Here is a 26,963-nt window from a genome sequence, read left to right on the forward strand (position 1 = left end):
TAGCGGGCGATTCTCACAGACGGCGCCCCCGGCGGGCCTGTAATAATCACTAATCTCTTTGTCGTCTTCCTGTTTACACACTCAGCATATAATTGCAGATTTCCCATGGCAGCTGGGTGAATTAATGCTGTGATGTAACCTTGGCAGTGGTTACCATGGGAATAGCAGCCGAGGGGAACAAGCTGAAGCATCCAGGCCTGGTTCACGTCCCTGTGGCCCACAGACTGCCAGACGTTTCACAGAGACCAATCGCAAGCTGCAAAGACACCAGAGCGTTCAGCAGACGGAATGATATGGACGGAATGATATGGAGATGCCTATCCCTAACCACCCCTTACCGATGCCTAACCCTAATCACCCCCTACTGATGCCTTACCCTAACCACCCCCTACTGATGCCTAACCCTAATCACCCCCTACCGATGACTAACCCTCCCACCGATGCCGATCCCTAACCACCCCCTACCGATGCCTAACCCTAACCACCCTCTACCGATGCCTAACCCTAACCACCCTCTACCGATGCCTAACCCTAACCACCCTCTACTGATGCCTAACCCTAACCACCCCCTACCGATGCCTAACCCTAACCACCCCCCTACCGATACCTAACCCTAACCACCCCCCTACCGATGCCTAACCCTAACCACCCTCTACCGATGCCTAACCCTAACCACCTTCCTACCGATGCCTAACCCTAACCACCCTCTACCAATGCCTAACCCTCCCACCGATGCCTAACCCTAACCACACCCTACTGATGCCTAACCCTAACCACCCCCTACCGATGCCAAATCCTAACCCCCCCCCCCCACCGATGCCTAACCCTAACCACCCCCTACCGATGCCTAACCACAACCACCCCCTACCGATGCCTAACCCTAATCACCCCCTACCGATGCCTAACCCTAACCACCCACTAGCGATGCCTAACCCTAATCACCCCCTACCGATGCCTAACCCTCCAACCGATGCCTATCCCTAACCACCCCCCTACCGGTGCCTAACCCTAACCACCCCCTACCGATGCCTAACCCTAACCACCCCTACCGATGCCTAACCCTAATCACTACCTACCGATGCCTAACCCTAACCACCCCATACCGATGCCTAACCCTCCCACCGATGCCTAACCCTAACCGCCCCCTACCGATACCTAACCCTAACCGCCCCCTACTGATGCCTAACCCTAACCACCCCCTACTGATGCCTAACCCTAACCACCCCCTACCGATGCCCAACCCTAACCACCCCCCTACCGATGCCTAACCCTAACCACCCTCTACCGATGCCTAACCCTAATCACCCCCTACCGATGCCTAACCCTAACCACCCCCTACCGATGCCTAACCCTAACCACCCCCTACCGACTACCGATGCCTAACCCTAATCACCCCCTACCGATGCCTAACCCTAACCACCCCCTACCGATGCCTAACCCTAACCACCCCCTACCGATGCCTAACCCTAACCACCCCCTACCGATGCCTAACCCTAATCACCCCCTACCGATGCCTAACCCTAACCACCCCCTACCGATGCCTAACCCTAACCACCCCCCCCCCCTTTCCCCGGATGCCAAAACAAAAATACAATGGTTATTAAAAACAATAATTAATCGGTGAGGGCCCACTACTTGAAGCCCCAGATTTCATAACGGGCGGCCCCAGCGCCGTATTTATGGGCGCCCAAATTTCTGGTGATAATAGGCCCCCAAATTTCCTACTTCTCCAGAAACTGCACAAGGTACCTCCCAAGATTACGAGCTGCTATTTCTATGCTAGGTGTCAAGAGATGAGTATTTACTGGAGACCCAATTACCCAGTAAAGGAACACAACATTAAGGAAAGGGAGTCAGCGATGGCTCCTCCCGAGTCCTTCTCAGTTCAGGTTAATGTTAACCCCCCTCTCCTCGTGTCCGATGGCTCAAGATTCCCTGGATTTCGTAAAGGGCGCAGACTCTTGGCAGCTCTGCCAGCTGGATTTTTCCCTGAGACGAGATGAGAAGCAGAGTGGAAATTTTACAGGAGAATAGTAGGAACGGCTGGCAGAAAACGCAAGTTCTTTGTGCTCTACTGAGCAGAGAGGAACAAGAGGAGAGGCGAAACTGAGCGCACTTGGCCAATGGCGGACGCAGGGAAAATACGGCCTATGGTGAGCACTGAAATCTGAGCGCACTGGGCCAATGGCGGATGTAGGGAAAATACAGCCTATGGCGAGCACTGAAATCTGAGCGCACTGGGCCAATGGCGGACGCAGGGAAAATACAGCCTATGGCGAGCACTGAAATCTGAGCGCACTGGGCCAATGGCGGCCGCAGGGAAAATACAGCCTATGGCAAGCACTGAAATCTGAGCGCTCTGGGCCAATGGCGGCCGCAGGGAAAATACAGCCTATGGCAAGCACTGAAATCTGAGCGCACTGGGCCAATGGCGGACGCAGGGAAAATACAGCCTATGGCGAGCACTGAAATCTGAGTGTTGTGGGCCAATGGCGGATGCAGGGAAAATACAGCCTATGGCGAGCACGGAAATCTGAGCGCACTGGGCCAATGGCGGACGCAGGGAAAATACAGCCTATGGCGAGCACTGAAATCTGAGTTCTGTGGGTCAATGGCGGACACAGGAAAAATACAGCCTACTATGGCGAGCACGGAAATCTGAGCGCACTGGGCCAATGGCGGACGCAGGGAAAATACAGCCTATGGCGAGCACTGAAATCTGAGTTCTGTGGGTCAATGGCGGACACAGGAAAAATACAGCCTACTATGGCGAGCACGGAAATCTGAGCGCACTGGGCCAATGGCGGACAGCCGGACACAGGGAAAATACAGCCTATGGCGAGCACTGAAATCTGAGCGCACTGGGTCATTGGCGGACACAGGGAATATACAGCCTATGGCGAGCACTGAAATCTGAGCGCACTGGGCCAATGGCGGACGCAGGGAAAATACAGCCTATGGCGAGCACTGAAATCTGAGCGCACTGGGTCATTGGCGGACACAGGGAATATACAGCCTATGGCGAGCACTGAAATCTGAGCGCTATGTGCCAATGGTGGATGCAGGGAAAATACAGCCTATGGCAAGCACTGAAATCTGAGCGCACTGGGCCATTGGCGGACACAGGGAATATACAGCCTATGGCGAGCACTGAAATCTGAGCGCTATGTGCCAATGGTGGATGCAGGGAAAATACAGCCTATGGCGAGCACTGAAATCTGAGCGCACTGTGCCAATGGCGGATGCAGGGAATATACAGCCTATGGCAAGCACTGAAATCTGAGCGCACTGTGCCAATGGCGGATGCAGGGAAAATACACCCTATGGCGAGCACTGAAATCTGAGCACACTGTGCCAATGGCGGATGCAGGAAAAATACAGCCTATGGCGAGCACTGAAATCTGAGCACACTGTGCCAATGGCGGATGCAGGAAAAATACAGCCTATGGCAAGCACTGAAATCTGAGCACACTGTGCCAATGGCGGATGCAGGAAAAATACACCCTATGGCGAGCACTGAAATCTGAGCACACTGTGCCAATGGCGGATGCAGGAAAAATACAGCCTATGGCAAGCACTGAAATCGTGCTCCAGTCCGAACACTGGTCACTTCTAATACCAGCACAAACTTACCAGCACAAAAAAAGTCAAGATCAGAAATAAAAAATTATTGAAATTATGACTCTAAACTAAAATAAGGGCAGCTGATGCAAATGAATGTATGATGTGATCAAACTAAATTTTTTGTAAAGTTTCTCCATTTTGTCATAACAGAGACCCTCAACATCACCTCAGCAGCAGACACCATCTCCCTCATTGATAGACAAAGCCTTCTCAGCTACAGACACAGCCCCCCTCCTTGACAGACCACCGACCACAGTCCGCTGGAAGAAGCCCCAGGTAGGTAAACTGGGCACCTTACCGTCACTTCAGGTACCCTTTGAATGCCTTTAAATATCAGGCCCAAATGTGGACTTTCAGAACGGTTATTGTGATAGTTTTTAATCTTCTGCAATCATTTTAAAAAAAATTGTACCACACTGGTTCAAACCAAAACATTACCAGAAATAAACTTTAAAAAGCAAAAAAAAACTATTTTAAAGTAGGTATTGTAAGAAGATTTCAAAAAAATATATACTTGTGTGGCTCATTGTGAATCCGTAAAACATCTGAGCTCACAGGAAGCTGCTTGGAATTTTTAACCGAAGGCGAAAAAATGCAGAATCTCCCTTTAAGCTGTCAGCTCAGGGGACTGTCAATAAATTACTCAGAATTGCATTTCACAACAATGTCTCCTGCAAAGAGCAGAGGTATTAATCTGTCACCTCCACACAGCAGGAAGCAACTTGTTATCAACAGCCTCGAAAAACTTCCTTCCTCCTGACAAGCAGGCTGAAAAGGCACAGGCAAGCTCGTGTCCCAATCTTTCCGCTCTCTTTCCTCCCAACAAGCAGGCAGAGAAGGCACAGGCAAGCTTGTGTCCCAATCTCTTCGCTCTTCTTCCTCCTGACAAGTAGGCTGAAAAGGCACAGGCGAGCTTGTGTCCCTCCGCTCTCTTTCCTCCCAACAAGCAGGCAGAGAAGGCATAGGCGAGCTTGTGTCCCTCCGCTCTCCTTCCTCCCGACAAGCAGGCTGAGAAGACACAGGCGGTTCGTGTATCTCCGCTCTCCTTCCTCCCGACAAGCAGGCTGAGAAGGCACAGGCGGCTCGTGTCCCAGTCCCTCCGCTCTCCTTCCTCCCGACAAGCAGGCAGAGAAGGCACAGGCAAGCTCGCGTCCCTCCGTTCTGCTTCCTCCCGACAAGCAGGCAGAGAAGGCACAAGCACGCTCGTGTCCCTCCGCTCTCCATCCTCCCGACAAGCAGGCTGAGAAGGCACAGGCAAGCTTTTGTCCCTCCGCTCTCCTTCCTTCCGACAAGCAGGCAGAGAAGGCACAGGCAAGCTCGTGTCCCTCTGCTCTCCTTCCTACTGACAAGCAGGCTGAGAAGGCACAGACAAGCTTGTGTCCCAGTCCCTCCACTCTCCTTCCTCCCGACAAGCAGGCAGAGAAGGCACAGGCAAGCTTGTGTCCCTCCGCTCTCCTTCCTCCTGACAAGCAGGCAGAGAAGGCACAGGCAAGCTCGTGTCCCTCCGCTCTCCTTCCTCCTGACAAGCAGGCAGAGAAGGCACAGGCAAGCTTGTGTCCCTCCGCTCTCCTTCCTCCCGACAACCAGGCAGAGAAGGCACATGCAAGCTTGTGTCCCTCCGCTCTCCTTCCTCCTGACAAGCAGGCAGAGAAGGAACAGGCAAGCTTGTGTCCCTCCGCTCTCCTTCCTCCTGACAAGCAGGCAGAGAAGGCACAGGCAAGCTCGTGTCCCTCCGCTCTCCTTCCTCCTGACAAGCAGGCAGAGAAGGCACAGGCAAGCTTGTGTCCCTCCGCTCTCCTTCCTCCCGACAAACAGGCAGAGAAGGCACAGGCAAGCTCGTGTCCCTCCGCTCTCCTTCCTCCTGACAAGCAGGCAGAGAAGGCACAGGCAAGCTTGTGTCCCTCCGCTCTCCTTCCTTCCGACAAGCAGGCAGAGAAGGCACAGGCAAGCTTGTGTCCCTCCGCTCTCCTTCCTCCTGACAAGCAGGCAGAGAAGGCACAGGCAAGCTTGTGTCCCTCCGCTCTCCTTCCTCCTGACAAGCAGGCAGAGAAGGCATAGGCAAGCTCGTGTCCCTCCGCTCTCCTTCCTTCTGACAAGCAGTCAGAGAAGGCACAGGCAAGCTCGTGTCCCTCCGCTCTCCCTTCCTCCTGACAAGCAGGCTGAGAAGGCACAGGCAAGCTTGTGTCCCTCCGCTCTCCAAGAGGGAAAAATGGGAGCTTGTGAGAGTCTCTACAATAGGAAAACGTGTTGCGTTATTCATAGAGGCCAATGTCAGCTTATTAGTTTTCCTTGAAAGCCGGACTCCTGGGACAAATATTTTACCTTTTAAATGTGGATACCATCTGTAATTACAAAAAAGAACAAGCTGAACCATCAGGACGGCTGCAGACAGGCATAACTAAGAGAAACGTTCATATTTTTAAGCAATTGGGAATCGATATAAAAAAAAAATAATAAGCCAGATACTTACCTAAGCAGAGGAAAAGCTCTGGGTCCTATAGAACCTTCCCTTTCCTGTTCGCTTGAATCCCCCACTGTGGAGTACTTTAGAAGTCTTTGGGAGCCAAGTCCTCCCAAAGACAGGCGGTTCCATACTGCGCAACTTGCATAGAGGGCGCGCCATGCAGAGAGGGTGCGCCATACAGAGAGGGCGTTTGCGTGTGCGCAGTATGGAGCGACCCATCTTCGTGAGCACTCAAGCTCCCGAAGCCTTCCTTGAAGGCAGAGAGAGAGAGCAGTATTTGACCAAATTGGTCCGAATACTGCTGGTGGGGAGCCAGCGCTGGAACAGGGACCGGGGGGAGAACAGTAAGGTTCTATAGGAACCAGAGCCTTCCCTCTCCTTAGGTAAGTATATTTGGCTTATTTTTTTTATATTGATTCCCATTTACTTGAAGCATTACCGGTTTTGCGCGCACGTTTGGGACACGCGGCATTCATATGCGATAAAGAGTGCGCATTTTAATAAAAAATATTTGGTGTCGCAGAAAACAGGTTGTCCAGAAAAATGTGTCAGGTTTCTTTAATGTTTGTGCAACAACACTTTACCATAGTTTACTTGCTTTCAGCGACAGGGCAGGTCCTCACTCCTCCATTCAGTGCAGATGCGCTCCACATAGCCTGTTAGCTTGCTGCTCCCGATGCTTGTCACATGACATGCAGAGACGGGAGGTGCAAGGAGACAGGCTATACATCGCAGAGCTGCACTGAAGACAGGAGTGAGGACCTGTCCTGCTGCCAGAAACAGGAAAGGTGTCACGCTCCGCTGTCACTGTTCTGATATATCCGGTATGGAGGCATACTCGAGTTACGCCCCTGGAAGCAAGCCAAAATTATTAGCATTTCACTGACCATCTCTAGTTATGAATCTGCACATCCAGTCGTGTAGGTGCTTTGATAACTACACACGCCATAGTTCTCTGCAGATTACCAGGGCTGGATTTAGGCCAAGGCCTCCTAGGCCATGGCCTAGGGCACCACAGGAGCAAGGGCACCAAAGCAGCAGGCTAAACTGGTGCAGCATTTGCAAGCTTACAAATGTTGCAATGCAGGGAAATGAGGCGAGCACCTGGCCGCAGTACTCTGCCAGTGGCCTGTGCAGCACCCACCTTGCCCTCTGTGGATGTTTGCATTGTGGCCAATGGCTATGGACTTGAGCAGCATCGGAGACGGAAAGGAAGAGGAGGCTTCTCCATTGGAGACGAGTGGAGAAATGAGTGACACTGCTGGGGGGGGGGGGGGGGGGGAAGGAGGGATTAAGGGAGCCATTTGGCTACCTATACTGGAGGGAAAGGTGGGAGGGGTCGTCTGGCTGCCTATACTGGACGGAAAGGGGGGAGGGGTCATCTCGCTACCTATACTGAAGGGGGGCGGCTGGTGACAGTGGCCTTGGGCGGTAAAGAGTACAAGTCCGGCCCTGCAGATAACACCACCGTACACATGTATGCATTTAAGGGTGGTTGTTGCAACTTGCTAGGCTAACCACCATCAGCTGCACCTGCACACATTTTGGACTTTCTGTAAACACAACAAAGCTCTACCAGCCAGGAGGACTACAGGCATTACATTCCAGGGCTTAGGCATGGCAACAATCACCGCTCCAGAAAATCCAAAATGTATTTGTTGCCCCTAGCAACCAACTAAGATGTACAGGCAATGCATTTCAAGATACTATATGCGCTTACTGTAGCTCAAAATGGATTCTGTATAGGTTGGTTTGTTGTGTACACCAACAAATTCATTTTGGAATTTATCTGGCTACAGCAGTGGTTTACGGGCTCTTTCACATTTTGGATGTTTTTATGCGCTATAGCGCAACACATGGTGTTTATAAAATAACCCAGTAAGTGGAGAAGGAAGTGAAGGCTGCCAACTTTATTCCCTTTAAAAATAAAAGGTGTAATTTCTAGATTTTTGTTATCATCCAAAACAATCGTTTATGATCACCTCTGGTGAATATTTAGCGTGAGTTTTGATTACTAGTTGTGTAAATTTGTCTATATTCTGGAGCTCTGCACATCTTTGCAGGTAGCTAATTCAGGTACAGCCTCTGTCTGGAAGCGCTGCCAATGTCTCCTGCTGTACAAAATTAACGTAAGTATACTTTTTGGCTAGCTGCATTCATGTACTTCAATCTGCATTCAAATTTTTAGATTAGGAATGAGTACATAATTAGCATCTTGGCGGCAGCCCGAAGCCGGAGCCTTGGCGGCAAATTTGAAAAAGGTTGCCATAGCCCATCTCCAAGGGGGGACTGAGTGATCACCTGACCGTAGGGAGCATGTCAGGACAGATGAGTATTCAACACTGCAACGACCCCCCGCCCGCCATGCCAGACTCTGTAATTTTAGCTTTGGGTACGCTTTAAAGGATACATCCAAGCTACTTTTTTTAATAGTTTGGATCACTCCTTTAACCTCCTTGGCGGTAACCCCGAACGTAGTCCGGGGTAAGCCGCGCAGGAGGTTTTCTCAGGCCCTGCTGGGCCGATTTGCGCAATTTTTTTTTGCTGGACGCAGCTAGCACTTTGCCAGCTGCGCCAGCACACCGATCGCCGCCGCCCCGCACTCGATCGCCGCTATCCGCGCCGCCATACAGCCCCCCCTCCCCTAGACCGCTGCGCTGCCTGGCCTATCAGTGCCAGGCAGCACTAAGGGGTGGATCGGGACTCCCTTAGACGTCACGACGTCCATGACGTCGGTGGCGTCATCCCGCCCCGTCGCCATGGCGACGGGGGAAGCCCTCCAGGAATTTCCTGATCGCCTATCGCCGGAAGCGATCAGAGGGGCTGGGGGGATGCCGCTGAGCAGCGGCTATCATGTAGCGAGCCCTACATGATTAAAAAAAAAAAAAAAAAAACCGACAGCGCTGCCCCCTGGCGGTTTTTAATATACCGCCAGGGAGGTTAAGGCAAAAAAATAATATATGAGAAAAATAAGTGCAAGTTTCTAAAAACATTCAGAAACACTTTCATTTCTTGGAAACAGCAGCGGTCACATGACAGATGCAGCTTTGTTTAGTTCCTGGTACAGACAGGCCCGGCCCTAGACTTTTTGCCGCCTGAGGCAATCTTCAAAGAAATCGCCCCCCCAAGCTATGGGTGTGGGGGGGCCGCCCGAGCTGGTGGGGATAGCGGGCAGGAAGGGGGTATTGGGCCTAGCGGCGGGGAGGGGGGGTCAGACCCCCCCTCCCTCGCCTGGGTCCCCCGTCCTCCGCTCCCCTCCTGTTTTAAAGAGTTACGTCGCTGGCTGCATTGTAAGAGGCAACGGGCAGAATCACTCACCTCTTCCTCGTTAAGCGTGCGCTCCACTGACGACACTTCCTGCGGCGTAGCAGGAAGTGACGTCAGTGGAGCACACGCTGGAACGAGGTAGAGGTGAGTGATCCCCGCCCGTTGCCTCTTACAATGTAGCCAGCGACGTAACTCTTTAAAGCAGGAGGGGAGCGGAGGACGGGGGACCCATGCGAGGGAGGGGGGGTCCGACCCCCCTTCCCGCCGCTAGGCCCAATACCCCCTTCCTGCCCGCTATCCCCTCCAGCTTGGGCACCCCCCACACCCACGGGGCGGGTGCCGCCCCCCCCCAGAAGTGCCACCTGAGGCAAAGGTTTCACCCCGCCTCATGGGCGGGCCGGCCCTGGGTACAGAATGTGACTGATGAGGAGGGGCCAAGCTTCCACTCACCACCTCTCCCAATCAGGAAGAGGGAAGGAGTAATCAGCCAGCCACCCCGCCCCTCTCCCATCCCAGTTATAATAGAAGGGGGTGGAGTAGCCAGTGTTGGAGGCGTGGCTTTGACAGCAGGCTCTCCGGATTCTGCTGAGGAAAGCTGCACTGTCACTGCAGCAACAGTCAGCAAAATGTATATCGCTCATGTAGTGGGAGGGGCAGGAGCCACTAGATCATAAGAAAACACAAACAAACAAAAAGTTTGCCAAGGTCTTAAACTCTCTACGCAGCGGGCAGATTCAATGATTCGGACTAGTCTTGGGATAACTTGTGAGACAGATTATTTGCAGAACTGTGTTAGCTTTAACAATAATAATAGCCGCTCTCTGCCTCTTTGTTGTTGACAGAGCAGGGGAGGTAAGTAAACCACAGTATGAAGGATCCATTTAAACACTCACTCCATGCTATACAGCCTTTAGTAGCACAAATGGTACTTTCAGCAATCTTTCAAAGTATGATATATTGTGAGCAAGATAAAAAACTGCACTGAAAGATTAATTGCAATAATGGCTATAACCAGGAAAACACTCATTTTACTCATCCTAAGGATATCCTTGAAGCTATTCTACAAAACAACAAGAAGTGATGAGCATGACATTCAAAACATACACATTTTGTTGTGAAAGGAATGTGTAAGAACTGAACTGGAAACTTGCAAGGCCCAAGCAGGTTCCGAAACTGCCAGTTAAAGTGAACCAAGCACATTTTTTTTTGCATCCAGGGCATCTCAATAGCACCTTAAACATGCGTGCCAATAATGTGGCTCTTTGTTTAAAAAAAATAATTTAATTTTGCATCTTCTTTTCACATTTAAAAGGTTTAGCAGAGATTTTATACCCCAATTCCTGAGGCACGCCCCACCACAGAAATTTCAGGCAGATAAGACCCAAAGTAATTATTTTACAGCACACATTGCCAGAAAGCAAACAAAAGCTTCCATTAGCAGTAGGGGTGGAGAGATAGGACACTGTGCTTCAAAAGTGTTTATAGAAGTCACAGATGCCATCTTCACACCTTCCCCTGGATAAATAATGGGCAGCTAGAAGGGGAGCGTTCACTTCGATGGAAATCGATCGGAAAATCGTTCCAAATTCACATCGGACAAGTTAAAAAAAAAAATCTATCTTGCAGGTAAATCTGCCAGAAAATTGTATTGTGTCAGAAAATTGTATCCTGTGTACCTAGCATTAAAAGCAAGGAAACAAAAAAGTGGCACTTAGTTCACTTTAACTGGTGGCACATTATAACTTTGCAAATCTGAATTCCTACTGAACGAAAATCTGAATATTGCTCGGATTTCCAGCTCACCCCTGCAGCAAAGGAAGCTGTGCCATTTCCTGGATAGACACTGGCACCAAGTGAGGGTACAGGCTTGTTGGAGGCCTTTGGAGGCAATAAGCAGGACCTCATCTAGCTAGTCCTGTTTATTTGACAAACACAACAGAGAAACCCCAAGAGCTAACAATTATTTCTCCTTGCGTGCCTTTATCACAACAGAGGAAAATCTAGAACAGCTTTTACCGACATGAATAAATAGGCCCTGATTAACTAAGGTTCTCCGTAGCTGAACAACATACGGTAAGTCTTTTTGTGCAAACATGGCCTGGATTTATTATTAATCATTCATATTAAAGGGAACCCGAGGTGAGAGGGATATGGAGGCTGACATATTTATTCAATTTTAAGCAATACCAGTTGCCTGGCTGTCCTGCTGATCCTCAGCCTCTGCCTCCTTGTAGCCATGGACTTTTGATGAGCATGCCAAAGAGCAGGGCTGACAGGCAAATGGTTTGGTTGAAAAGGAAATAAATATGGCGGCCTCCATATACCTCTTGCTTCAAGTTCCCTTTAAGAGGCAGACTTCTGCAGGCCTTGCCAGCTCACAGCACAACAAGGGTAGCTAAATGGTTATTGAATTAGCATAAGTGCTATCCATATAAGGTTCTCCCAGATAAACTGTCTGTAACAGTGCTGTGAGATTCTAGTGCCCTTTCCTACCGCTCAATTTTTTTTCTTTTGCTGATAAGTGTTGCTTTCAATATCCTAAACCTAACTCAGTCCCACCAATGCAAAGAACTGTGCCCCCCCCCCCCCCCCCCGTCCTTGCCAACAACTCAAATCAAGCTTTGTTTGCAAACTACTTTTCATTCCACTTAAAAAAAAAAAAGTTACCCTGGGGCAACATGCTACCCCCCCTGAATATAAAGTACAACTTCCGCTGGTGCCAGTTCCATTACCTCCCCACACATTCCAAATAATATGACTTCTCACCAGCAAGGCCTCCCATAAGATGCTACAAATTACACAACACCTGACAAAATCCCAATCCCCCCGGGTTCTAAGTACTATCCAACTCCTTTAAAATCATGCCTACCCACTCTCCTCCCAAAATCTAGCATAATCCTTGGAATGCTAAGAACTACCCACCCGCAGTCTGGCATGAGCCCCCAAGGGGCTGAAAACTATTCCCTCCCACAATCTATTATAACGCTATCAAAGCAGGGATGACACAGTTTGGTGTGCAATAGGCCACTGAGTGTCACATATGGGCCCCTTTTGATCTTGTATGAGTCTTTTTGGCTGCAGTGTTTGGCAGTGGTCCGGGCACCGCGACTTTAGCAGCTGGAATGGCAATTTCAAGCTCCGCGCATGTACCCGTAATGATGGGGGGACATGTGCATAACATTGCAACTGTAGTATCAGTAACCTATGGCAAATCTTATACTGTGGTCCAATACCACCAGAGTTGAGGGTTACAAACGTTTACCCACTAACAGTACAACGTTTTTAATAAATTCAGGTCAGCTATGCAGGATTCAGCTATGTCCTCTAGCTTGGGAGAACCTTGCCATATCAGACCCAATGGCTCTAGAAGCATCCATGCTCTTCACTTTATCTCAACGGCAATTAAGAGTCTCCAATTTAGAGCCTTCAAAGTAAACAGTCCTGTTTCACAAAACACCAAAACCCAACATCAAAACCAACCAAAACATACAAGAATTGTACACAAGCATCAGTTTATATCTAAACAAACAAGCAAAAATATTGTAGCACTCACCACATAGGGCTTGCTCCTGATGGTGGTCTCGTCTTGAGACTTGGGAAGCTTCAGTAATCTTGGTTCTGTAGTAGTTGGAGTACTTGATGCAGTTCTAGGCAAATCCACAGGGCTAAGAGTATTACAGTCACCCAAGGCAGGTGATGGTAGCTTGGATGTATCCTCCATGACGGGACTAATCAAAACCGGATAATGTTTAAGGGGCCGCTTTGTAGACTCAGAGTGTGGCAAGGGAGCATGGCTTAACACTTTACATTCAGGAGGAGAGATAGGTATAAAGGTAGCTGGTTCACTTGTATGACGTACATGCTTGTTGGCTAGTCTATGTTTACCAGAAACTGTTACCAGGTCTGTAGGTTCCTCACCTTCTTTATTACCATCTTGACTACCAGTTCTGTTGGTACGCTTTTTAAAACTGCGTCGAACCATTCTTGGGGATAACACATTGACAAGGTTGGGGTCAAAGCTCAAACTTTGTGCCCCCTCTATCCCATTTTCCTCTGCTTCCATAGGCAACCTTCCAACCTCCTCTTCCACCTCCTCAAGTTCTTCTAATTCCTCTCTTTGCTCAGATAATATTGGCTCACTACTTGAAGCTGGTATAGATTGTTCAGGCTCTTTTGAAGGCTCATTAGAGTCTTCTAGACCAGGGGTAGTCAATTCTCCTCGGCGACTTGGATCGCTAAATGATTTTTTCTTGATGGTTTTACCATTTCCCTTTTCGTCAATGACTTTGTCAAGAGCTCCAGGTTGGCTGACGATATTCTGAATGACCATGTTGTAATCTTTAACTCCATCGCTACTGAAAGAAAGCACGCTGGCAGCACTACCTGTACATTCAGAAAGGGCAGAGGCTGAAGAATCTGAGATCCCAGATTTGGAGTTTAATGACCCAAGAAGGTTGCTGTCCATGGAAAACTGTGCGGGATCATCAGTGATTGAATATCGCCGATGGGGCATTGGATCACTCAAAGATCTATAAGCTTCGCTTCCAGACTCGCCATTGCTCCCACTGCTCGAGTCTGTTCCGCCATTACCAAGAGAGGGAAATTTCCTTCTTCGTCTAATGGTCCCGGGGGTTGGAGGGGCATCTAGAGGTCCTTGTGCGCTCACTTTATTGGTCATGACGTCAGAACATATATCACTCTCTGAATTATCAGTGGGTGAAAACAACGGGGCATCCCCATTATGCGCATGAAGATATTCAATTTGTTCTTGAGAGTTTCCGGTGGACTTCCAAACGGTAAGGGTTTGACCAAGATCTCGGTACGAAGCACAAGGTGCAGTATCAACTTCAGTAACAATCCCTTCATCGGTCATACTGGACTCATGGCCAGGTAAGTCATAGTCTAAAATTTTACTATGTGAACTAGTTTCTTCAGATGTGGCACTATTCAAAGTTTTAGCCTGACTGTTGTCACCAACAGCTATCTGCCCCTCATTACACGTTTTTTCACTTTTCAAATGTTCTGCAACCTCCTGATCGAAGCTATAGTCATCCTGTGACCCAATCTGCTTTATTTTCTCAAACACCTGCCTTGCTTCCTGAATGTAAAGATCTCGTTCTGTATCACTTCTTTTGACATTATTTCCATCCTCCCTCTCTGAAAGCATGACGTCACTCTCTGACATACTAGCCAACATCAGTTCGGAAGAACTCTGCTTCATAGACCCATGAGTATTAAGTCTTTTGGAAGCTAACTTATCAGAATATGTAAAGGACTTTGTACGACGCAATGTCGCAGTTAAGTCTTTCAAAGTAGGACGGCCTCCCTGTTGCAACTTGTCCTGCACCCTTGACCTACCTCTGGTGGCCATATTTTGAGTCCCACTAGCACTCTGATTGGTGTCGAGCCTAGCCCATGCCGCATCCTTGTCACTGCTACCTTGTCCCCTATTTTTTAGTTTCAAGTCCGCAATATCGGATTTCAAAAAGTTCAGCAGGCTAAGAGTGTCTAATGTTATATCTGGGTTTGACATTGACTTCTTATCTTCTGTGCTATCAGTACTAAAACCATCCAGAGAACTATCTGTAACTATTTCATTTTTCGGTTTTGAAATGCTAGAAGACCCTTTTGACTTGGGACGTACCAACTGCCTTGACAAACTCTCGTGCTGCCCACAGCTTGGTGATCTGTGAATGCCAGATGTTCCTTGGAAGCTACGGGCCTGACCAGAGTAAAAAGAGCTAAAGTGGTCATCATCTTTGAGGGTTTCAGTGCTTGAATATCTGCTGCTGCTTCTGGAGCCACAAGGGCTGGGCAAAAAGGGAGGAATGTTAACTTTTGTAACTCGGGACATGCTAGGTATAGCTATCGCCCCTGCCAACTGACCGGAATTTGCTGGCATTAAGGATTCAGGGGCATTTCTGAAAAGCTGTTTAGGAGTTTCGTGACATGGATTGGTCGGGACATGTGACACATTGTGCTCTGTAGAACATATATCTGATCTGGCAACAGGATTTGTACTACTGTTGGAAGTTGTGGGCCAAGAATCATGTCTCTCTCTTGGAAAGTCCAGTGAGATAGGACAAAGGCCAAGGTCACTCTCGACCGATCGCCCTCTGCTGTTGCTAGAATCTACAGTAGTGGCATATGCTGCAATGTCTCTCTTTTTCTTTCTGTTAGTCTGTTTTCTGAGGCCATCCCTGAGGATATCAAAATCACTGTCCTCTTCACTACCTGAGGAAACTTCCTGTGACCTGACCTTAGAAACAGGACTGTCATCAGGTGGAGATAAGGTGTTCCTATGCAGCTGGTCTTCACTCAAGCTGTCTTTGAGTCTGACATGAGAGGGGGCTGTCTGTGGTTTGCCTGAACTATGCCAGGAATGTAAACTATCTGATTGCTGTCTTGCCTCTTGTTTAGGTAGACCAGATGAAAGTGTGTGTGCTCTCAGACCAAACGGGATACAACTTCTCGGAGGAGGGGGAGGAGGCTGAGATTTGGGACAAGTGTTTAATAACGAGTGATCTTTCGTGTCCATACATATGGTAGGTCGGTCGATTCTGCTTTCTGTCCCTGCTCGACAACAGGTGTTTTCTGTCCTTCCGGACAAGTTTTTGGACCAGTGCAAAGTGCTGGAGAGATGGTCTTTGGTGTAATGGTTAAAGCTTTTGCTGCTGCCAGCTTCCATGGAGCAGGATCTCTGAGACTCTGCAGCTTCTACGTAAGTCCCCGGCTGTCCCGGGGGTTTGGGTTCCTCGGAATCAGGCAGGGAAGAAGCCCTGGAGGGCGGCTTCCTTGTGCTTTCTCCGAACAACTTCCTCATCTCAGTAACACTAGGCCAGTTCGATCCCTCAACCACAAGCAGTTCTCTGCTATCAGGCTGCTGCAGAAAACTACAATACGAGTTCACTTCTTCTTCTTCTTCTACAGAGATCCCTGAGTACTGACTCTCCCTCGGGTTAAGATAATCACGGGACTTACCTGGCAGTGCCAGGGAAAATCCATCACAGCCGGTTGGGTCTTGTTTTAGCTGCTCAGGGTTAGAAGTCTCCCCAGGGATGGTGCTCTCGCCAGACCCAGTAGCGTACCCCTTTTTCAGAAAGTCAGCTCTTCTCAAGTTCTCATCGTCGCTCTGAGCTCCATCGTCCCTGGAGTGAGACAAGAAGCGCTGAGAGATCTGCTGGACTGACGAGATATTCTGGTCTTTGCCGGCTGCAGAGATCTTGGACACCTTCCGAGTTAAGCTCAGTGATCTGGCAGGGGGACGATGTGTTTTTTGACAAGTGGGCTGGGTGACATCTCCCTTCCCGGGCAGATCCGTGCCTCCCTCCTCAGCGAAAGGCTTTGCATTCCAGCTCCCCAGTTTCTTAAACGACACACTCCTGTAAATCCGAACTTTCCTCTCGGGATCCTTCTCAGCCATGGTTTGAAAGAGTCCCAGAAGGCAGCCCCCCGATCAGCCAAGGACGACGGTTGTACACGCCGCGAGACAGAGTCTTTCAAGAATAAATTAAGATACATTCAAAGTCTAAATCCGCAAAGCAGTTAAACAAGGGGATCCTCGCCAACATCCTTTCATTTCATAAAAAAGTTTTCAGAACTGTCCCGAAGAAGGAAAAAAAGACCCAGGCAAATCTTCATCGTGATCGTTAAGTGAAATTAAATCCGGTTTAGTTCCTGTTGGGTTTCCATCCGTGAGATAAAAATCACAAGCAAAGGGGAAAAAAAAAAGAAAAAAGTTTATGCAAAGTTTCCTTGACGACACTTTAACCCTGATGAGTTCCAGCTCAGCCCCAGCTCTCAGAAGGAGCCATCCCCCACCAATCAGCAAGTCAAAGGCATTTCCTTGTAGCAGGACCCTCCAGTGACATGGCCTTGTTGTACTCCACAATTACACATTTCCCCCCCTTCCCAAAAAAAAAAAAAAAAAATCTTGTAAAAACAATCTCTCTGATTTTTTTTCTTCTTCTCCAGTCTCTCGAGTGTTGATTTCACATGGGAGAAAAACAGCCAGACAAGGGGCTTTTGCTAGGAGAGGTGAGGATTCAGAGGAGAGTATGGGAACATTCCTGTGTGTGATAAGCCCCTAAAAAGAAAAAAAAAACAAAAATTAACAAAACGTTATGTACTTAACAGCAGAGACTTGCTACCAACAGCAACCGTTACAGAACTTTTAAACGTTAAAAAAAAAAAAAAACTTAAAATATCCGTAAGTGTTATGAAAAAAAAACATTAAGGCATATTTTTTTTCCTCTGTTCATGAACATTAACTTTCACTTTGGCTCCCTCTGCTGTTTCAGTGCAGATCTATCCTACATGCATCTGTAAGTGATAAAAATCAGCAACGGATCAGAGGCTGCTAGGTAGGCTTGGTCTGAATCCTGTCTAAACCTACAAACACACAGAAAGATAGATTGCTTACAGCAATCGATGAACAATCGTTGCACGACCTACATTTCAAGATATCCGCGCAGGTCAATGAAATTAAGACTATGAACAATACAGTAAAATGATTGGATCGTTAAAGGACAACTGTAGCGAGAGGGATATGGAGGCTGCCATATTTACTTCCTTTTAAGCAATACTAGTTGCCTGGCTGTCCTGCTGATCCTCTGCCTCTAATACTTTTAGCCTTAGACCCTGAACAAGCATGCAGCAGATGTTCTGACTGAATGGGCTGCATGCTTATTTCAGGTGTGTGATTCAGACACTACTACAGCCAAGAGACTAGCAATCCACCAGGCATCTGGTAATGTTTTAAAGGAAATAAATATGGCAGCCTGCATATCCCTCCTACTACAGTTGTCCTTTAAACAACGGTGGATATATGCGAAGAGTCGTAGACTTCACAGACAGATTGTTTAAAAATTGTTCACAGCTCGATTATCTGCAGAACTGATCTGTCATGACTGTTGTGTGCAAGAATCAATTGTAGATCGGTCGTCTAAACCGTCATTTGTCGTCGTCCCCCCCCCTTCGATATCTAAATGATGAGTCATTCATCAGTCATTTTGGATGATTGTTTTCCCACGTGTGTATGAGCCTTAAAGAGACTCCGTAACAAAAATTGCATCCTGTTTTTTATCAACCTACAAGTTCCAAAAGCTATTCTAATGTGCTCTGGCTTACTGCAGCACTTTCTACTATCACTATCTCTGTAATAAATCAGCTTATCTTTCCCGTCAGACTTGTCGGCCTGTGTCTGGAAGGCTGCCAAGTTCTTCAGTGTTGTGGTTCTGCTATGAACTCCCCCTTCCAGGCCCCTCTCTGCACACTGCCTGTGTGTTATTTAGGATTAGAGCAGCTTCTCTCTTCTCTCTTATCTTTTACAAGCTGGATAAATCGTCCTCTGAGCTGGCTGGGCTTTCACATAGTGAAGAATTACAGACAAGGGCAAAGCTGTTTGCAGGAAGAAATGAGCAGCCTGAAACTTCAGTGCATGAGAACAGGGGGAAAGAAACACACAAATGATCTCTTGAGATTCAAAAGGAATGCTGTATACAGCCTGCTTGTGTATGGATGTATTTTCTATGTGTGGACATGCTGTACATCAACCTACTTCCTGTTTTGGTGGCCATTTTGTTTGTTTATAAACAAACTTTTTAAAACTACTTTTAACCACTTTTAATGCGGCGAGGAGCGGCGAAATTGTGTCAGAGGGTAATAGGAGATGTCCCCTAACGCACTGGTATGTTTACTTTTGTGCGATTTTAACAATACACATTCTCTTTAACGTGTACCTGATATGGGGACTTAAGAAAAAAATATACATATCTGGGGCTTCCTTCAGCCCTCTCCAGGCTTATCGCTCCCTTGCTGTCCTCCGCAACTGGCCCCAGAAAATGATCCAGTCGGGGCCAGTCGGCGCAGTCCGGCCATGTGCACTCCACCATCTCGCTCCCATCGCCGGGATTATTCTGCGCCTGCAGAGGCGTGGCCAACTGTGCCTGCTCTGCCCCCGGCACATGCGTCCGAGCATGCACAGTTGGCTCCGAACTGAAGGACTTTCTGGGGCCAGTTGCAGAAAAACGAGGAGGCGGAGGAGGATAGGGTGAGAGCGATAAGCGTGGTGGGGTCTGGAGGAAGCCCCAGATATGTATATTTTTTTCTTAAAGGGAAGGTGCGAGGTGTTAAAAAAAAATAAATCAGATATACTTACCTGGGGCTTCCTCCGGCCCTGGCAGCCCATCTGTCCCTCGCACCGCTCCCAGCCGGTGGCTCGGGGTCCCCTCCGTTGCAGATGCTGACCTCGCCAGGTCGGCATCTTCTGCGTCGCAATCGGACTCACATGGTTTGGAGCGTTCTGTGCACCTTCACCCTCTCGCACCTTCCCTTTAAGTCCCCATCTCAGGTGTACTTTAAATTTGCATTCACACTGCTAGCATCGTGTGAAAAGATCGTTCTACAATCCACCACTAAAGATATCCACGCAATGTGAACGAAAGCAGAAGGCGGCAAATGAAATGCCACATGATCTGGTTGTTAAACGATTCAGGATGTAGGGGAAGGTGCTTCAGACTTCAGGGACACACCGTTTAAAAATTGTTTCTAGCTTTGTACATACTGCTGACAAAGAACAATTATCTGCAGAATTCATCCACCCTGTTAGTGGTTTAACCAGTTGAGGACCACGGGCTTTCACACCCCCCAGTGACCAGGCCATTTTTTACAATTCAACATACTGCAGCTATAACAGTTTGCTGCATGGCCATACAACTTAGCAGCCAAATTAATCTTGCTTCCTTTTCTTCCCACCAGCAGCTTGCTGCAGCGATTGTTTTTTTTTTAATCTATATTATTGTTATTTTTATTTAAATAAAAAATTTCCAACGACATCTGAACAAGGAGTTGTTCATTGGTCGTTTTGAATGATTTTTTATTTGCTTGTATGAAGCTCAAGTTTGTTTTTCTGACCGGTTGCTCAACCAACAACCAGCAAGCACGTGTCCGTCAGCAGGCGATCCCCGCCGGTGCCAGGGGACTGTGCTGTATTTATTTATTGTATTTATAAAGCGCCAACATATTACGCAGCGCTGAACATTAATTTAGGTTACAGACAATATTTAGGGGTGGCATACAGCAATATGACAATACAGGAATACAAGAAAACCAGATCACACAGCACAGTATGAGTACAAGGTAATGCTTAGTCAGTCACTGGAGGGGAGCATGGAGATTAGGCAAGTTAGGTTCACTCAAGTGCATAGCATGGGTGCACAGTAATGGAGGTGCATGATCAGGTAGGACACAAAAGGAGGAGGACCCTGCCCAAAGGCTTACAATCTAGAGGGAGAGGTAAGGACACGAACGGTAGGGGACCAGAGTTCAGCTGTAGGTTTAAAGCACTTGTGAGGGGTAGTAGGCCAGAGTGAAAAGGTGAGTTTTGAGGGCTTTCTTAAATATGTTGAAGGAGGGGGCTGCCCTAATGGGTGGAGGTAGGGAGTTCCATAGTGTTGGAGCAGCTCTTGAGAAGTCCTGGAGGCGTGCATGGGACTGGGTGATGCGGGGGGGCGGTTAGGTGAAGTTCATTGGAGGAGCGGAGTGAGCGGCTAGGTGTGTACCTCTGAGTAAGATCGGAAATGTAGGTTGGACAAGTTTTGTGGACAGATTTGTAGGTCAGACACAGTATCTTGAATTTGATTCTGGACTGGATAGGAAGCCAGTGGAGGGATTCACGGAGGGGAGCCGCCCTGGTGGAGCGATGGGAACAGTGTATTACAGTATCTTCATCTTGGTGCTGCTGGTGTGTAGCTGAACTTATGGGGAAGCATGTGATCTGTTTGGTCGGGTCAGGTGATAAAGTGTTGTAAAACGCCATTTGCTGAAAGCAGTTTCTGACACAACACATGACCATGATCAGCAAATCACAAGCCTGTCTAGGAGTTCTGCTACATACAGGAAACACTGTAATGGGAGTCCGCTGTTACTTATTTCCCCATAACGGGCTTTTGTTGTGAGTCTCTCTGCCATCTTTCATGTCAAGTCATTACTATACACAAGATAAGATTCCCAGCTTGCATTGCTGCGTGTCACCCACTATGTCAGCAGAAAGAGTTAACTGTAAAGCGGAAGAGCTTTCTTATCAGTACACTGTACAGAAAGAGCCTGTGAAATCTGCCCTGATGGATTTATTGTAAACATGAAGAGGCTGTAAAAACACATTCTGTTAGCCCTTTTTTTTATACAATACAATAACATTTCTATGGCGCTTTTCTCCCATAGGACTCAAAGCGCTTAGGCTCTCTCAGATTCAGTAATTGGTAGTAGGATGAAGTATTCACACAACAAGTTATATTTCTGCAAATGCCAAACTGAACAGGTGGGTTTTCAGTCTGGATTTAAACACGTCCAGGGGATGGAGCTGTCCTGATCTGTTGAGGTAAGGAGTTCCAAAACGTAGGGGCAGCATGACAGAAGGCTCTGGGACCAAAAGTTTCTAAGTGGACTCTGGGTATGACTAGATTATTAGAACCTGTGGATCTGAGAATGCGGGGATTGCTACGCAGCTGCAGCATTTCTTTCATGTATCCAGGGCCCAGATTTTGTAGTGATTTTTTTTTTGTACAGGGCAAGGAAAGAAGTTAAACTGACATGGATTTATTTTAATGTCTTATTAGAAGAATGTATCGTGCAAGGCGTACTTTAAAGGGAACCTGAGATGAGAGGTATATGGAGGCTGACATTTTTTTTATTTCCTTTTAAACAATGCAGATTGCCTGGCTGTCCTGCTGATCCTCTGCTTCTAATACTCTTAGCCACACACAAAGAAAAAGCTTGCAAATCAGGTGTTTCTGACTGAAGTCTGACTGGATTAGCTACATGTTTGTTTCACGTGTGCGATTCAGACGCTACTACAGCCAAAGAGATCAGCAGGATTCCAGGCAACTGGTAGGCCTGAAACCCAATAGCAGCACTTTTCTAAAGCCTTTTCTAAGTGCTTGTGATGTAAAAAGCTCTTGTTAATGTAATGCTGTGTGTGTGATCCCACTGAAAAGACACCCGAACTGACATGTGACATGATGAGATAGACATGTGTATGTACAGTGCCTAGCACACAAATATCTATGTTGTGTTCCTTTTTTTCTTTCTCTGCCTGAAAGAGTTAAATATTAGGTATGCAAGTGGCTGACTCAGTCCTGACTCAGACAGGAAGTGACTACAGTGTGACCCTCACTAATAAGATATTCCCCTTTTTTACCTCTTTCTTGCTCTCAGAAGCCATTTTCTGTTAGGAAAGTGTTTTATAGTTGGAATTTCTTATCAGTGAGGGTCACGCTGTAGTCACTTCCTGTCTGAGTCAGGACTGAGTCAGCCACCTGCATACCTGATATTTAACTCTTTCAGGCAGAGAAATAAAAAAGGAACACAGCATAGTTACTTGTGTGCTAGGCACTGTACATACACATGTCTATCTCATTATGTCACATTTCAGTTCGGGTGTCCTTTAAGGAACGTTATGAAATCTCCCCATAGCATTACATTAAGAAGAGCTTTTCAAGTCACAAACGCTTAGAAAAGAGCTGCTAGTGGGTCCCAAGCCGTATTGTTTAAAAGGAAATGTATATATGGCAGCTTCCATATCCACTCTCTCCTCCGGTTCCCTTTAGGTTTGGTTCCCATTTGAGCAGAAAACGTACCTGTTCAGTACGTCTTCTGCACCACTGCTAAACGCAAGAAGGGGATACAATTGTTAAAAATAGAATCCATTTGCCACGTTTTGACACCCGGAATGCGTAGTAGAAACCTGTTGCATTTTTCCAGGACGGAACTCCGCAAAACCCCTGGTCTATGGATGCAGTCATAGCTTATGAGAATGGACAGCGTCCTATCGCCATCACGTAAAAACTAACATGCCCCCCGGTTCTGCTACCGCCGCTGACTCCTCCGCTTGGTGCCAGGCAGAAGCACGGGCATCCCCACTGGATTGCTTAAGATCAATGGCCTTTAAAACAGAAGGTATTTGTGATTATTCAGGTTGTAGTGAGCATATGATGTCTCTCATGATGCATCACTGCTGAACATGCAAATTGTCCCTGAAAGCAAAACACACCTTCGGAACCACCGGAATGCAATGATGTCTCAGCTTATTAACTGTACAGAGCCACACTAATACAACATGCAAACAGACTGGTTGGTCATCATAAGTGCATGGCATGGATTAATGTGGCTCTATGGGGCAGGACCTGAAACACAGATGGATTATAGTAAACTACGCCCCCACTGTTTGGCCAATCACAACGCTTTGTGCTGTAGAGGGTACTGTCACTGGAGGACTGTTCCCGATGAGGTTTCCTGCTGGGTCCCCTAAAGCAAACTAGCACCGGAATACCTATCAGATGAGGACACGAAATTCAATTCCAAGTCAGGTGTACAAACTTGTAATTCCACAATAGCTGCCTAGATGTTATTAAAGTCCTGCTAGAACAGGAATGTCTAAGTCAAATACAAAGTGGGACGAAATTGAACACCGGGACCAAGTAGTGGGCCAACCTCGATGTCTAGTGGCCAACTCCCTCCCTTATAAAGTTCCCTGGTGTATAATAGCCCTTCTCCCTCCCCTATACAGTTCCCTGGTGTCTAGTGGTCCTACTCCCTCCCCTATACAGTTCCCTGGTGTCTAGTGGCTCCCATCCTCCCCTATACAGATCCATAGTGTTTAGTGCTTTCCCCCCGTATCGTTTCCGTGGTGTTCTAGCTTCTAGCGCTTTACCTGCAATATAGTTTCCTGGTGGTCTAGAGCGGGCCAAACATAATGCAAAGAGGGGAAACAACTTGCGGGACAAATGTAATGGCTTTGAGGGCCAGAATTGGACCAGGTACCGGAGTTTGACATGTATGTGCTAGAGCTTTAAGTTCCACAAGAACTACAGCAGAGCTTCAAAAAGTTAGGATTCTGAAACCTGGGCCTTACAGCCCTATTTATTTACTATATTACCTTGTAACACTGTTCAGTACCCACAGGGCGAGCCTACCCTCCTAAAGCTAAGGATCTAGTGCAATATACAACGTGACATTAGGCCTCATCCGCTGTCAAAACAAGAGACATCCATGAATTTGTATCACCTAAGACCCTGGCACAGCATCTTTCTTCACTGCTGGATTCCTTCCACCAAATTCCCACAGATGTAACATGGAGATTAGCAAGATGACAACAAACCGCAAAGAAGTAAAGACTCCAGCAAAGATGGATAGAAAGAAAAAAACGTTTCAAAAAGGAAAAAACATACCATAGCTCAACTTTCTAACACAAACAAGAGGCGGTAAGCAATACCCGGCAGCACTGCCAACCCATTAACTGTAAGGAAAATTTTAACAGATGTGAACTTGTTTTTTCAAACTTCTATGATGTCATACCTGCCTCCCCTCCTACATCACAGCGGGTGAACTGTAGATTGCAGCATATGTAGCATCCCCAACCCACAGTGGACAACAGGGGTCAAGGAATGAATTAAAGACACTACTATAATTTTCTTTCTAAGCCTCTTTCTCTCTCCTACTATCCCACTGACACAAACTTGACCGAAAGTAGATCTCTGACCCCCGCTGCGACCAAACCTACTCACTGCAGTTGAAAACCTCTGTTGCTAGTAGCAACGGTGGATGTTTGCGTGACACAGGTTTGTTTTATTACAGAAACAAAAACAAAACTTTTTCACTGTGTTTCTAATTTGACTTTTGAAGTACAGGAACTGGAACTAGCGGAGGCTGAACCAGAACGAAGCTAAAGTGTAGTAAAGCTAGTAAAAATGTCTGTAAAGAAGGTACAAGAGCAGCCAAGGAAGGAAGGAGTGGAACTGCAACTTGATCGGGCCCTGCAGGGTCCGCACAAGAAAGAGGGGGCTTGGAATCAATGCATAGATGAAATGGATTGCTCCGAAGTTCTGAAAAAAGTTTCATTGAAGCAGCAGCGAGACATTCCGCAGGAAAGACACATGCCAGGCGTGCAGGAATCAGAGGAGAGGACATTCTGCAGGCCAGGTACAAAGTTTGCATTGTTTTCATATTAACAAATACAAAGAACACTGAACACAACTGCTTACCCTTCAAGTCTCTCCTGCAGTCTGGGTATCAGAGCTCTATAGAGCCCAGGAATGTGTGTGCACCACTGTCCTGCCAGAGGGGGGAGGACTGGCTCTGCCAAACTTCCAGGTGCCCTCAGTAAGAGCCGCAGAGGGGGCAAAGGCAGCCCTCCTGGGCTCAGTCCGCACAAAGCAGCCCCGACTGCTGCAATGTGAGCATGCTGCTCTCTCCCCTCCTGCCTGGGACACAGGAAGCGTCACCCCCCTCCTCCCCTATTTGTGAACGGGGATGGAATGTGCCAGTCCCAGCTCCTACACTGCACAGTTGAATAGGTTTAACCCTTCGCCTGCCCTGTGTGTTCATCCATGCGACTTGTTCAGTCTGCAGAGGAGGGGGGTGAATTGTACAAACTGTTGTGGTTGCCTCTGAAGTCAAATGGAGAAAGCAGCTCTGCTCAACATGTAGCTATGAAGCTGGCCATACACATAAAGATTTCCACCCAATGCTCCGAAACAATTGATTCTTTTCTGAAAGGTTTCCACAATTCCTACCACACACAGCTACATCGATTTTCAATAGATTCCAGAATTACGCTGTCAGATGCAGGGCAACACAATGGGCTGTCAATCTACCGCCTTCTGCTCCTTTCCCAATTGACCTAGATTGTCCATCCTGTCCGACTGATACTTTCAATAGTTTTTTGGTCAAAATTAATTTTAAAGAAAACCTGTATTGAGAAAAACCTCCCCTGAGGATACTTACCTCGGGTGGGGGAAGCCTCCAGATCTTATTGAGGCTTCCCCCGTCCTCCTCGGTCCCACGGCGGCAGAGATAAAGCTCCCCGAACAGAGGGGGATGTAAATATTTCCCTTCCTGGCGAAAACGCAGGCGCAGTATCGGCTCACTGCCTCGGAGATAGGCGGAAATCTGTCGGGCCGCTCTACTGCGCAGGTGCAAGTAAGTCTCCTGTGCCTGCGCAGTAGAGTGGACCCGACGGAGATCGGCTATTTCCTCCTATTTCCGTGTGGAGAGTCGTAACAGCGCCCCCGCTGGAGCCAGGAAACGTAAATAAATCAGCGCTTGTCAGGCTTGTCGAAGGAGGATTCCGGGACACTTCGGGGGAGCCAGCGCTGGATTGCCTGCAGCTACAGGGGAGGGGGAAGCCTCATTGGGACCCTGAGGCTTCCCCCTCCCGAGGTGAGTACCCCCCAGGGGAACTTTTTTTTGTTACAGGTTCTCTTTAAAGGAGTTATCAGGCAAAAAAAAAAAAAATGAGTTTCACTTACCTGGGCTTCTACCAGCCCCCTGCAGCCATCCTGTGCCCTCGCAGTCACTCACTGCTGCTTCAGTCCCCCGCTGCCAGCTAGTTTTGTTTTTGCCGACCTCGGGGTCGGCGGGCTGCATTGCGTACATTTTTACGCATTGAACCAGTAACGCGTAAAAATGTATGTGTTCCTGCACTAGCGGGAATGCGTAAAAATATACACAATGCGGCCCGCCGACCTCCGAGGTCGGCAAAAAGGAAACTAGCTGGCGGCGGGGGACTGGAGCAGCAGTGAGTGACTACGAGGGCACAGGATGGCTGCAG

General features: G+C 48.0%; 1 protein-coding gene across 3 annotated transcripts in view; it reads right to left on the reverse strand.

Moving 5' to 3' along the window:
* Positions 1-26,963, reverse strand: part of ARHGEF17 (Rho guanine nucleotide exchange factor 17) — a 371,957-nt gene that overhangs the window by 297,503 nt on the left and 47,491 nt on the right. For 2 of the 3 annotated variants that reach the window (XM_068266634.1, XM_068266632.1), the window contains exon 3: positions 12,909-17,441. In XM_068266634.1, the coding sequence (XP_068122735.1) occupies positions 12,909-16,778 (3,870 nt within the window). In that variant the 5' untranslated portion in view covers positions 16,779-17,441. Of the gene's footprint in view, positions 1-12,908; positions 17,442-25,395; positions 25,567-26,963 lie in introns of those variants that run through there. The other variant, XM_068266633.1, reaches the window with a different exon arrangement.

The sequence above is a fragment of the Hyperolius riggenbachi genome, chromosome 2, assembly GCF_040937935.1.
Source record: "Hyperolius riggenbachi isolate aHypRig1 chromosome 2, aHypRig1.pri, whole genome shotgun sequence".
NCBI lineage: Eukaryota > Metazoa > Chordata > Amphibia > Anura > Hyperoliidae > Hyperolius > Hyperolius riggenbachi.